Source organism: Octodon degus, unplaced genomic scaffold, assembly GCF_000260255.1.
Source record: "Octodon degus isolate 3935 unplaced genomic scaffold, OctDeg1.0 scaffold00076, whole genome shotgun sequence".
Taxonomy (NCBI): Eukaryota; Metazoa; Chordata; class Mammalia; order Rodentia; family Octodontidae; genus Octodon; species Octodon degus.
Window position 1 is genome coordinate 7,230,623 of NW_004524652.1, and position 11,722 is coordinate 7,242,344.

The 11,722-nt window shown below is 55.1% G+C and overlaps 2 protein-coding genes across 3 annotated transcripts in view; one reads left to right on the forward strand and one right to left on the reverse strand.

Annotated features, from left to right (window-relative positions):
- The window catches only part of Rhof (ras homolog family member F, filopodia associated), a 25,583-nt gene that overhangs the window by 6,437 nt on the left and 7,424 nt on the right, over positions 1–11,722 (forward strand). Inside the window, exons 3-6 of one of the 2 annotated variants that reach the window (XR_002822064.1) lie at positions 3,544–3,653; positions 3,741–3,875; positions 5,111–5,325; positions 6,136–6,141. Coding sequence is in view for 1 of the 2 variants with exons in the window: in XM_004635898.3 (XP_004635955.1) it covers positions 3,544–3,653; positions 3,741–3,875; positions 5,111–5,275 (410 nt within the window). In the remaining variant the exon portion in view is untranslated. The remainder of the gene's footprint in view (positions 1–3,543; positions 3,654–3,740; positions 3,876–5,110; positions 5,326–6,135; positions 6,142–11,722) is intronic. The other variant, XM_004635898.3, reaches the window with a different exon arrangement.
- The window catches only part of Tmem120b (transmembrane protein 120B), a 37,882-nt gene continuing 33,219 nt past the window's right edge, over positions 7,060–11,722 (reverse strand). The window contains exons 8-12 of the mRNA XM_004635899.3: positions 11,464–11,525; positions 9,974–10,066; positions 8,586–8,650; positions 8,272–8,340; positions 7,060–7,998 (exon numbers count right to left, since the gene is read on the reverse strand). Of these exons, the coding sequence (XP_004635956.1) occupies positions 7,885–7,998; positions 8,272–8,340; positions 8,586–8,650; positions 9,974–10,066; positions 11,464–11,525 (403 nt within the window). The 3' untranslated portion in view covers positions 7,060–7,884. The remainder of the gene's footprint in view (positions 7,999–8,271; positions 8,341–8,585; positions 8,651–9,973; positions 10,067–11,463; positions 11,526–11,722) is intronic.

An 11,722-nucleotide genomic window follows, 5' to 3' on the forward strand; every position in this document is an offset into this window, starting at 1 on the left:
TTTTTTTTGGCGGTACCAGAGATCGAACTCAGGACCTTGCGCTTGCCAGGCAGGTGCTTATGCTGCTGAGCTATATCCCCAGCCCCTCAATAGCCAATTGTTTTGGGACCCCACCCCCACCCCAAGTGACAAAATCCATGCATGCTCGAGCTGCTGCTTATTTATTTAAGACTGGGACTTGCTGTGTAACCCAGGCTGGCCTTGAACTCATGGCAGCCCTCTTGCCTCAGCCTCTCAAGTGCTGGGATTGCAGGCGTGCACCAGCACCCTGGCCTCGAGGTTCTCACCTAAAGTACTGTGGTATTTGCACATAACCTCTGTACTCCTCACACCATCCCTGAACTGCTCTGCATACCTAGTGCAATAACAATGCCACATAAGTCGCTGTCACATACTATTTCTTAGGGCATGGTGACAAAAAAAAAAAAAAAAATCCATGCTCAGTACCGATGCATTTTTCCCTGAGGTTATTTCTGTGGATAGGAGACCTAAAGCTGGGGGGAGCAACTACCTTCATAATCTCCCTATCATGTTGGGTTATAATATAGGAGTTTCTAATTTATAGTCAAATGCATGCAGGGTGTCATCACAAAGGTAGAGGTAAGGCATTATCCTGAAGAAGGATGTAATGCAGTCTGAATTTTTCCTCCAGTACTGAAAATTGGACCCACGGAGCCCTGAGGGCAGTGCATGCCCAGCCCTTTTAAAAACTTTTTCTTTTTTTGGCCAGGCATGACGTCATACACCTGTGATCCTCAGGGGGCTGAGGCGGGAGGACTGCTGTGAGCTGGAGGCCATTCTGGGCTACTTAGTGAAACCTTGCCTCAAAAAGCCAAAAGGAAAAACATTTTTGAGACACAGTCTTGCTAAATATGGGCTCGCCTTGAACTCGCAGCTCCCACAACTCCACCCTCCTGTAGAGTTGAGCAGACACACACCCCCAAACTCAGCTGAGTAGGAATAAACTGGGGAAGGAAGAAAACAGCGGGGTGCAGGTAGGAGCACCTGGATAGGCATTCCAGGTGTGGGTACCACAGACACTAACGCTTCCAGGCCTCAACAGGGCCTGGCCAGACTGCAGGGAGCGGGGAAGGGAAGTGGGGCCAGCACCAGGAGGCCCAGGGCGGTGGTGATGGGGTGGGCAGCCGGAACCACCCGCAACCAGAGCCTCAAGGCTGAGAGGGGCAGGTTGGGGGCACATGAGAAGGGACCCCGGCCAGCTCCCCACTGCTCACCGGCAGGGGGTGATCTGAGTCACCCCTTGTTCAGACAGCTGCCCTCCCAGCATGGCCACAGGGCTGGTAACAGTCCCATGAAGCAGCTTTTATTAAGAGGACCATTTCCCTGGAGGGACACTGAAACCACCTCCCCCACCTCCAGGACACATAGGCCTCCTGGGACCTGAACTTGGGTCTCTCCTGCCTCTGGAGCCCGACTTCCCTCAGCAGGGGTTGAGCCCCCAAATCACTCTACCTCAGGGCTACATCTCCAACCCCGTTTTGATTTCGAGGCAGAGCCTCAATCAGTTGTCCAGGCAGGACTGGAATTTGCAATCCTCGTGCCTCAGCCCTCCCACTGCTGGGCTGAAGGTGCGTGTCGCTGTGCCTGCCTTAGTAGGCCCCGTGACCTTAAGCACTGTGCTGTGGCAGAGCTGCCCTGGGAGCCTGGAGAGGCCACTTGGCCTGAGAGGCCGTGGACCGGCTGCGACCACCTGCACTGCTGCAGCCGAGGCCGGGGTTGGGGCGGGGGCCACACGTGGGCCTGCAGGCTCTTAGTTCCCCTTGTGGGAGTTTCCAAAAACTCCCGAGGCACTTCAGCTGAACTGTGCAGTGTCCTTGCTAGCTCCTGGACTAGGAAAAAATCAAAGTCGCTATGGGTGACAGGGTGATACCGGCACACACCTGCACCCAGGATCCGAGCACACGCCCCTGACCGCAGCCTCAGGAAACCCCGCAGCTGCTCTGAGAAGGCGAAGAGCACGCTCAGTGATCTCAAAGGGGAATCCAAAGACAGAAGTTCAGTGTAGCTAGGCAGGCAGTCTGTCTCCAGGAGTTTTTGCATCCTTAGTTGCTATTTCTTATGATTTTTTTTTTTATAATCTTTATTTTATTTTCATTTTGTGTGTGTGTGGCCAGCTCAGCCCACCAGGGGGCGGGGCTGGCTGGCATGTGGTGCTGGGGGATTGAACTGCGGTCCCTGTGCTTTGCTTAGCTTAGCTTGTTCTAAGTAGGTGCTTTAGACCACTGAGCCATCTCACCAGCCCATGATTTTTTTTTATATATATATTTAGTACAGGGTCTCACTACGTAGATTCAACTCAGTGATTGTTTTTAGCCTCCCAAACTCTGCGATTACAGGCAGGCGCCACCACGCCCAGTCTCAATCACTGTCTCAGTTTGCCCCGGAGGCGGGGCTGGCACAGCACACAGGGGGTCGAACCCCGGGTCCTTCTACCAGCCTAAGCAGGCACTTTAGTCTGCTAAGCTATCTGGCTGGCCCTGCAATTTCTGTCCAAGTTTGAAATTGCCAACATAAAAAGTTAACCTAAAACTTTCTTTAAAATGCAAAAGAACCACAAGCCAGTGAGATAGCTCAGCAGACTAAAGTGCCTGCTTAGGCAAGCGTGGGCAAGCATAAGGACCGCGGTTGAATCCCGGGCACCACATGCCACGCCAGCCCCGCCCCCAGGGCGGGCTGAGCCGGCCACCAAAAAAAAAAAAAAAAAGGCAAAAAACTAGACAAGGTGGAACATGCCTTGTAGTCCCAGCACTCAGAAAGTGGAGGCAGGACTATTGCTTAGAGATAAGACCAGCCTCAGAAAAGCGAGAGGGGGCTGGGGAGATGGCACTTGCCTGGCAAGCACAAGGGTCTGAGTTCAATCCCTGGTTCCACCAAAAAAAAAAATAGCAAGAGAACCTCCTGGGTATAGTGGGTAATCCTTGCCTTCTAGAAGCTGAGGCAGGAAGATTACCTGGAGTTTGAGGCCAGTCTGGGCTAGTTAGGGCCTGTCTCAAAACAACAACAAAAAACAAGAGGATGGCGCAGTGTGAAAGCCAGGCTGCCACAGCTGAATCCCGGGCTCAGGGACTCTGGAATCTGAGTTCGCCCTGAGCATCAGGCAGGGGTGAGGCATTGTGGACAGCACTGGCAGTCCTGCTGGTACAGCAGTGCCCGACTGTAAACCCAGCACTCTGGGAGGCCGATGCAGGAGGATGGCAAGTTCAAACCCAGCCTGTGCAGCTTGTGACTTACTCCCATCTCAAAAATAAAAATGGGAGGGGCTGGGGAGATGGCTCACTGGAACAAGTGCTTACCTGGCAAGCACAGGGGCCTGAGTTCAATCCCTGGTTCCCCCCCAAAAAAAAAAATTAGGGGCTAGGGAGATGGCTCAGTGGAATAAGCACTTCCCTGGCAAGCTCAAAGGCCTGAGTTCAATCCCCCGTTCCAGAAAAAAAAAATAATAATAATAAATAAATAAATAGAAGTGGGCTGGGGATGTAGCTCAGTGCAAAGACCCAGGGGCCAACCTTCTCTCTGGCACAGGGCAGGAGGACTACGACCGCCTGCGACCCCTGTCCTACCAGAACACCCACCTCGTGCTCATCTGCTATGATGTCATGAACCCCACCAGCTATGAGAATGTCCTCATCAAGGTGAGGCCCGGCCTGCCTGGGGGCCAGGGTGAGGTGGGGCGCCCTACCCTGCCCCGCCCTGCCCATTCACTCTCCCTTCTCTTCTAGTGGTTCCCAGAAGTCACACATTTTTGCCGAGGGACCCCCATGGTGCTCATTGGCTGCAAGACTGATCTGCGGAAAGACAAGGAGCAGCTGCGGAAGCTCCGGGCAGCGCAGCTGGAGCCCATCACCTACAATCAGGTGGGCGGCCCCTCGCATACGTGTGTGTGCATGTGTGCATGCATGAGAGTCTGCCAGACTCTTATTTCTGCACCAGGGATGCCTTAGTGGCTTTGCCAGGAGTGACACAAGCAGAATTCTTGTTTGCTTGAAACAGGGTTTCCCTACATAGTTTACTGGCACTGAACTCACCGAGATCCTTCTGCCACAGCCTCCTGAGTGCTGAGATTTCAGCCATGCAAGCAGGATCCTAAGGATAATTTGCTTCTTTTTAAAAATAATATTAAAATATTGACAGCCAAAGGGTCTGAGCACTGAATACAGTACTTATGTCATCCTCATGCCTCAGAAGGATGAACTATCAACACTACCAGTTTATGGGGAAGAAACTGAGGCCCAGAAAGGTTAAGCAGCTTGCCCAGAGGACACAGCCCAGCAGAAGTGAATCTGCCCCACTCCCCAGCCTCCTTCCAGTCCTGTCTGCCTGGAGGGGCATCAGGGAAGGCCATTATTTGAAAGTAGGCAACTGGATATCGTGGTGCACCCCATCACTGAAGCACTTTGGGAGGCTGGGGCAGGAGGATACAAATGTGAGCTTAGCCTGGGCAACTTAGTGATGAGACAGGATCCTGTCTCAAAATGAAAAGTAAAAGGGGTTGGGCTGGGCTCCTGGGGTGGGGCAGCCCACATGCTTGGGCTGGGCTGACCACAGCTAAGTGATGGGAAAACTGCTAGGAAGTGTGAAGAGCCTGGGATCAATCCCCACCACTGGGGGAAAAAAAAGGAAGCAGGAGGTGTCCCATACCCTGGATAGTCAAAGGCAAGTCCAAGCCCTGGATCTTTGTGGGTAAGGCAAGGGGAATACATACAAGAGAAAACACAAACGCAGATCAATAAGGAAACTTTCATTAAAGGAATAAGCATAAATATGATGTGAAAGTGTTTTAGCCTGGCGTGGTGGCACGCATCTGTAATCCCAACACTCAGGAGGCCAAGGCAGGAGGATCACTGGGAATTGTCCTGGGCTACATAGTGAGTTCAAGGCCAGCCTGAACTACACAGAACCTGTCTCAAAAAGTATTTTTAAAGATATTTGAAATCCAGCAGTGATTCATGGGCCTAACCGGTGCAGTCAGACAGAGGCGCAGAGGTCCTCTGTGTCTTGGGACCTTCTGGTTCTACTGCCTGAGGGCAAGGTGGGGGCGCAGGGGCTCCCAGGGCCGCAGTGCAGCCTTCTCACTACTTGCTCCCCACAGGGCCTGAGCGCCTGCCAGCAGATCCGGGCTGCACTCTATCTCGAGTGCTCGGCCAAGTTCCGTGAAAACGTGGAGGACGTATTCCGGGAGGCCGCCAAAGTGGCACTCAGCGCACTCAAGAAAGCGCAGCGGCAGAAGCAGCGCCGGCTCTGCGTGCTGCTGTGACCCTGGTCTGGACACAGGGACCTACCTGGGACTTTTGTGAGGTCCCTTTAGTGAGCCGTCTTTGTCCCCAAGTCACCCCTGGGGGGTCCCCTGTGCACACCCAGCTCGTACTTGCATAGAGCTCAGAAGATGCCAGGTCCCTGGGCAGTGGTGACTCTGCACCGCCCTGCATGAGCATCCAGGCCCGCCTCCCTGGGCTCCTGAGATAGGCAGGCTGCATCCTCCTGCCTCTTCCTCCTCCCCCCGGGGAACTCGGGCCACCGTGGGGCCAGGGCCTATCGGGACACAACAGGCAGCAACCAGGATGTGGGGCAGGCACCAGCCTCCGTCTTCCTCTTCCATAGCACACAGAGGACCTTGGCCTCAGCAGGGCCACCGTGGGTGCAGAGCTGCACACGTGTGCCCAGGAGGATGAGGACAAGCTCAAAGTGCCAATCGCCTGCCCCCGGGACAGGATGGGCAGCCTGCTCTCCGCATAGACCGAGTCCCATCCAAGCCAGCAGCTGGCCCTCTAAATGACTCCACTTCCCCGCGTCTGATGCCAGCCTCTAGCAGGGTGTGAGTGCATGGACGGTGTCTCTGGGTTAGCCCCAGACCAAGACAGCCAGCATCCCAAGAGCCACATGCCAAGCCCCGAAGCTCTAGGGTCGGGGTCTGGGCTGCTCTGACACCCTCAGCTGAGAGCTGCTTGTTCTGGAGCAGCTAGTACCCAGCGCTGCTGAAGGAGCCACAGCCAGGACCAGCAGCCTCCTGCCTCAGCCTTCCTGTCAGCCAGATCAAGTCCAGCTGCGGGGAAGGGGTCCCAGGCATCCTGTTCTCCTAGAACCCAGCACCTCACACACAAGTGACCGTGTGGGCAGAGGCCAGTGGACTACAGCTTGGAGGCCCCACCTGGCCACTACCTATTTTTGTAAATAAAGTTATTGGCACATGGCCACACCCACTGTGCCTGCGCTGGTGACTCCACGGTGGAAGCACACTAGTAGCCACAGAGACTCGTAGTCCAGAGAGAAGCCTAAAATATTTACCACGTGGCTTTGACATTAGAGTCACTGACCGAAACCCTGGGGCAGACCCAGGGGCCTGCAAACGGCCAGGTGGGAGGAGTCTGCAGGTGGGGAGGGCACTGGCGGCCCTGCAGGACTGCAGCAGCATCTGGCCCTTTTCCTCCCTCTTCAGACCTGGGGACTGCGCCAGAGCCTGGGCGTGGCCCAGTGACACCTCCAGCCCATGTCTCCCCACCCCTCATTTTGAGGCAGTCTCACCAAGTTGCTACGCTGTTCTTGCTAGGAGGCTCAAACTTGCAACCCTCCTGCCTCAGCCTCCCAGAGTGCTAGATTACAGGTATATACCACCATGGCTGGCCAGATCTTTTTCCAGAGAAAGTAAAACTGGATTTTTTTATGTGAAATCTCTGGGGGAATCACTTTTCAAATATAATTTAAAGAACTTGAAACCCTTACTAACCAAAACCATGGCCCTCGTCAGGGAAGGCTAGTCATGGTGGCTCGGTAGGGAAATCACTCAAGGCAGCTGAGGCCCCTAGCTGCCCCTCCGCCTGCCCACTAGGCCGAGAACCTGGAGGAGGGGGCGGACTCTAGCGTACTAATAGCGAGTCTGAGGCCAAGGCTGGGAGGCGGTGAGGTCAGATCCTGTCTCCGAATAAATAAAATGCTGAGCGTAGTGGCACATGCCTGTAATCCCAGCACTCCGGAGGCTGAGGCAGGAGGATCATTCAGAGTTCGAGACCAGCCTGGGCTACAAAGTGGGGAGCTCAAGGCCAGGCTGAACCGCATGGTGAGACCCTGTCTAAAAAAGACAAAGTAAGTAAAACAGCCTGGGGAGGTAGCTCAGTATAAAAGCGCTACGTGCGGTCCCCTGTAACCCTAAATTAAAAACTAGGGAGAGAGGTGAGCTGAAGGCTGGGTGCTTGCAGAACCCCAAGAGTCGACCCGGACTTTGAGCGACCTTCGAGCCGCAGCCACTGAACTCACAGCCTGGGCCGCCTCCTGGTGGCGGTCTCTTAAAACCTCCCATCCCAGGCCCCTCTGTACGGGGCACATTCTCCCCATCCCAGGGCGCCAGGTCACCACGGGAGACTCGGGAAGCACAAAGGGCACAGGCAGAGACAGACGGTGGTTCTCTGAGAACATAAATAACCCCACCCGGGGCAGGGGCCGCGCGGGGCTCGGCAGAGGCAGCGTGGCCTGGGGTGCCGGAGGGGTCACAGGACAGCAGAAATCCAACCCCAAGAGGCACATCTGAACCCCACTGTGAGGGGTTTAAGGGACAGGAGGGACAGGGGCTCCCTGAAGCTTGGGCCCCTCTCTTGGAAGACAGACACGGCTCGGCCTCCCCTGAGAGCAGCCGCGGGGACCCGGGGACCTGGTATTAAATACGACATAAATAAGAGCTAATACTGCAAGGCGCGGCACCGTCACCTTCCGTGTCGGGTGGGACATTCTCCAGCACTGTGCTGGCCCTGAGATGCTGCCGCCCGGCCCCTGGAAGCCCAGGACCTCTGAGCTCAGGTCGGGGTGCAAGAGTCCGAGGCTCATGGCCTCTCAGTCCCGCTCCTGCCGGGAGCTCCAGCAGCCGCTCAGATCTTGCTACGGCTTCTTGGTTTTGTTTCTGTTCTGCTGGAGTTTGGTGTGCACAACCTTGAGTGTGGTCAGGAAGTTGCCCAGGAAGAGGACGAGGAAGGTGAGCGCCAGCACGAACACCTAGAGGAGCCAGCGGCACCCACGAGAAGCTCTGGTCAGGGCCCCTGGGGCAGCAGCCCCTTCCACCCCTACCCCAGCAGGAGCAGGCCACAGCTCTGGGAGCCCCCCCGGGTGGGAAAGGGTTCCTGCGCCCTGACATGCCTTCCACCACCCCCAGGGCCCAGCAGCAGCAGGGCCCCAAGGCCAAGAAGAGGAGGCGACCAAGGACAGAATTCTCCCCACGATGGCCCAGCCCTTCGCAGGCAGACACAGCCACGCAGGCAGGCACCCTACCTGCCACTCTCTGCACTCCTCGTGGGTGGAGAGCTCGAACAACGTGACGGCGTTGTACAGCTGCCAGAACTAGAGAGAGACGGGACAAGCGCACTCACCACCGCTTCCCGGGGAGCCTGTGGGAGCCAGGGCGGTAGAGCACTCTCCTCCCCACAGCTGCCCAAGACGCCACCCTGTAAAACTGCAGCTCCCAGACAAAGCTGGGGGAGCTGGGGGACTCAGGACTCAAGAATCACCGAGAGCCAGGGGCCTAGGCCTTGCTGGGGACCTCTGTGCCAGCCCCAACTAGGGACACGTGCACCAGGGGGACTCACATGGCCACAGAAGAGGAATGGCAGCAGGAAGGTGAGGCCCCGCCACATCCAGGACTGGAACCCTTCTGTGAGGAGAAGAGAGAGTGAGGGGCTCCCCGAGGTTGTTAGCCAGGCAGAACTATACCCCAAGTCCCCTTAATCTCTCTCTCTCTCTCTCTCTTTTTTTTAATATGTATTTAGTACAGGGTCTATAGGGTCTCACTCAGTAGATCAGACTCATGGTGATCCTCGTTTTCAGCCTCCAACTGCCGGGATTACAGGTGCGAGCCACCACACCCGGTCTCAACTCCCTATCTCAGTGCACCCCGGGGCGGAGCTGGCACAGCAGCTTTAACCCACTGAGCTATCCGCCCCCCCATCTCTTAAGAGACAGGATCTTGCTAAATTGCCCAGAATGGACTCAAAACTTGTGATCCTCCTGCCTCAGCCTCCCTAAGTGCTGAGATTAAAAAATATGTCACCACACTCAGCACAAATTTCTTTATGACATTGATATGTTTCTCAATAAAATAACATAAAAAATTTATTTATGTCTATGCATACTTAGATGCAGACGTGTTGTACAACCAGCAATGGGCTAACATTACATCATAAAACAAGCCATGTGTGGTGGGTGGTACACATCTGTAATCCCAGCTGAGAGGCTGAAGCAGGAGGATCACAGGGTCCAGGTCAGCCTGGGTGACTTCGTGACTTAAGTCTCAAAATTTAAAAAAAAAAAAAAAAAAAAAAAATTGGCTGGGGAGCTAGCTCAGCAGCATAAACATCTGCCTGGCAAACGCAAGGTCCTGTGTTCAATCCCTAATACCAAAAAATGAAATAAAAAGGACTGAGGATGCACCTTGGTAGTAGAGCACTTGCATAGCATGCAGGAAGCCCTGGATTCAATCCCAAATACCAACGAAACAAACAAAATAAAAACCACAGACAAAAGAGACATGTTTGTTTTGTTTTGAGACAGGGTCTTGGCTATGCAGTTCAGGCTGGCCTTGTGCTCACTTTTGTAGCCCCCAGGCTGATCTCAAACTCACAGAGATCCTCCTGTCTCAGCCTCCCCAGCACTGGGATTACAGGCGTGCACCACCAGGCCTGGTTTCGAGGCTGGCACAACATGCCTGGGGATCCGGGGCCAACATGGCATGTGGGGCTGGGGATCAAACTCAGGACCTTGCACTTGCCAGGTAGGTGCTTATGCCTCTGAGCTATTTCCCCAGCCCCGGAATAGGTATATTAAAAGGGGACACAGCAGGACCCCAGCACCAAGGACCCAGCATTCCACTGGCCTCCCATAGCAACTGACGTGGAGCGCACTCTGAGTTCTTTGGAGCAGCGCCGCAATGTATGCAAAGCAGGCCAGGGCTCGACCTCACGTGATACTCAGTACTCACCAACCGTGAGGTCCAGGTGGTTCCTCTCGCCCAGAGCCCGCAACCGGTAGAGGCAGCCCCGCTGGTAGTAGTACTGCAAGAACTGCACGCAGCCTGCAAGGGGCACACGAGGGGATCAGGCTGACACTGGACCAGGACAGGGGGCCCTTGTTCTCTAGACCCAAGGCTGGCAGCTGACCAGGGCTGCTGGCACATGGCCGGTTCCAGCCCATGAGGTCACCTTCTCTGGTGCCCCTCCCTCAACTGGAACCAGTTGATCCCTTCTTTATCCAGAACCCAAGAGCGCCCAGGTGTGCAAGCAGCTGAGACCCAGCCAGGCTCCAAAGGACTGGCATTTCCTGGGCGCGCAGCAGTGCCACTGGAAGCCGCGAAACCCAAGCGGGGCCTGCACGCAATGCGAGGATACGTGAGGGCCGGCTCCCTGCAACGTGGCCCTGTGGAGTCGCTAAAAAGTGAGGCCGTGCTGACACAGCCCCGAACTGTCTTAATCCAAATGTATACGCGCATTTATGAAAAGAAATAGCTGAAAGGAGTAGATCATAACCATGATCACTTCTAAGACAGGGATGAGATACAGTTTCCCTTCTGGGTTTTCCAAATGTGTATTTGCGAGCAGGTTCTGATGTAGAAATTGAGTTTTTGCTGTAGTTTCTGGGGGGCAGGGTCTCACTGCGCAGTTCAGGCTGGTCTTGCACTCACTATACAGCCCAGGCTGACCTGGAACTCAGGGAAATGGCAGGCACAAACAACAGCAGAGTTTTATTAGAAGACAATGAGGGCCGGGGAGATGGCTCAGTAGAATAAGCACTTGCCTGGCAAGCGCAAGGGCCTGAGTTCAATCCCTGGTTCCGCAAAAAAAAAAAAAAAAAGACATTGCCAGTATCACTGTGGGTGAAAGTTCAACATGCACCCTCACGTGATCCTCTTGCCTCGGCCTCCTGAGCACTGGAGTGGTGTGCGCTATAGTCTCAGCTCTTCAGGAGGCTGAGGTACGAGGGGGGCTCGAGCCCACACTCAGAGGCCGGCCTGGGCGGCATAACAAGAGCCCCATCTCCAGGGAAAAAAACACATTTTGGGTCAGGGATGCATGCAGCGGGACAGCACAGGCAGCGTGCACGTGCACCAAGGCCCTGGGCTCCAGCCCCAGCAGCGCATGCATGCACACACCACACACAGAGCAGGAGGCCGACCCTGAGCCAGACCACTGTGCAGCACTTCCAGAGCTATTCTCAAGCAGAAAGAGCTAATTCTTATCTCCATTTGGAGGATTTATTCGAAACCAGGAGACATAGTCAGTGCCCCTGCAGTACCCGGCTCCCAGACGCTGCTCTTGCCCCCTCCAGGCAGTGCTGGACACCGGAGGATCAGGTGACCCGGGTATGACAGCTCTTTTCCACATTTCTGGTTGGTACCAGTGCCAACCTGGGAGCCCTGTGATGAAAGCCCCAGGAAATCAGCCCCCCATCCCAAAATTAGGCTCAGGTACTCACTCTGGAAAATTGAAAATGCTAAAAACTGATCGCGAAACTTCTGATAAATGAGTCCATTAGGCCTGGAAGGAAAAACGATGAGGTCAAGATGCTCTGCAAACGGACATTCACCTCCCAACTCTGCTCCAGCCAAGAGAGAAAGGGAACCTGAGGTCCCTGGTGTGAGCCCTTGTCTCAGGCCTGGTCCCAGTCTAGGGACGGAATCATTCAGAAGCCTGCTCCCTCCAGCAGCAGCACCCCACCCCCACCCCCACCCCCC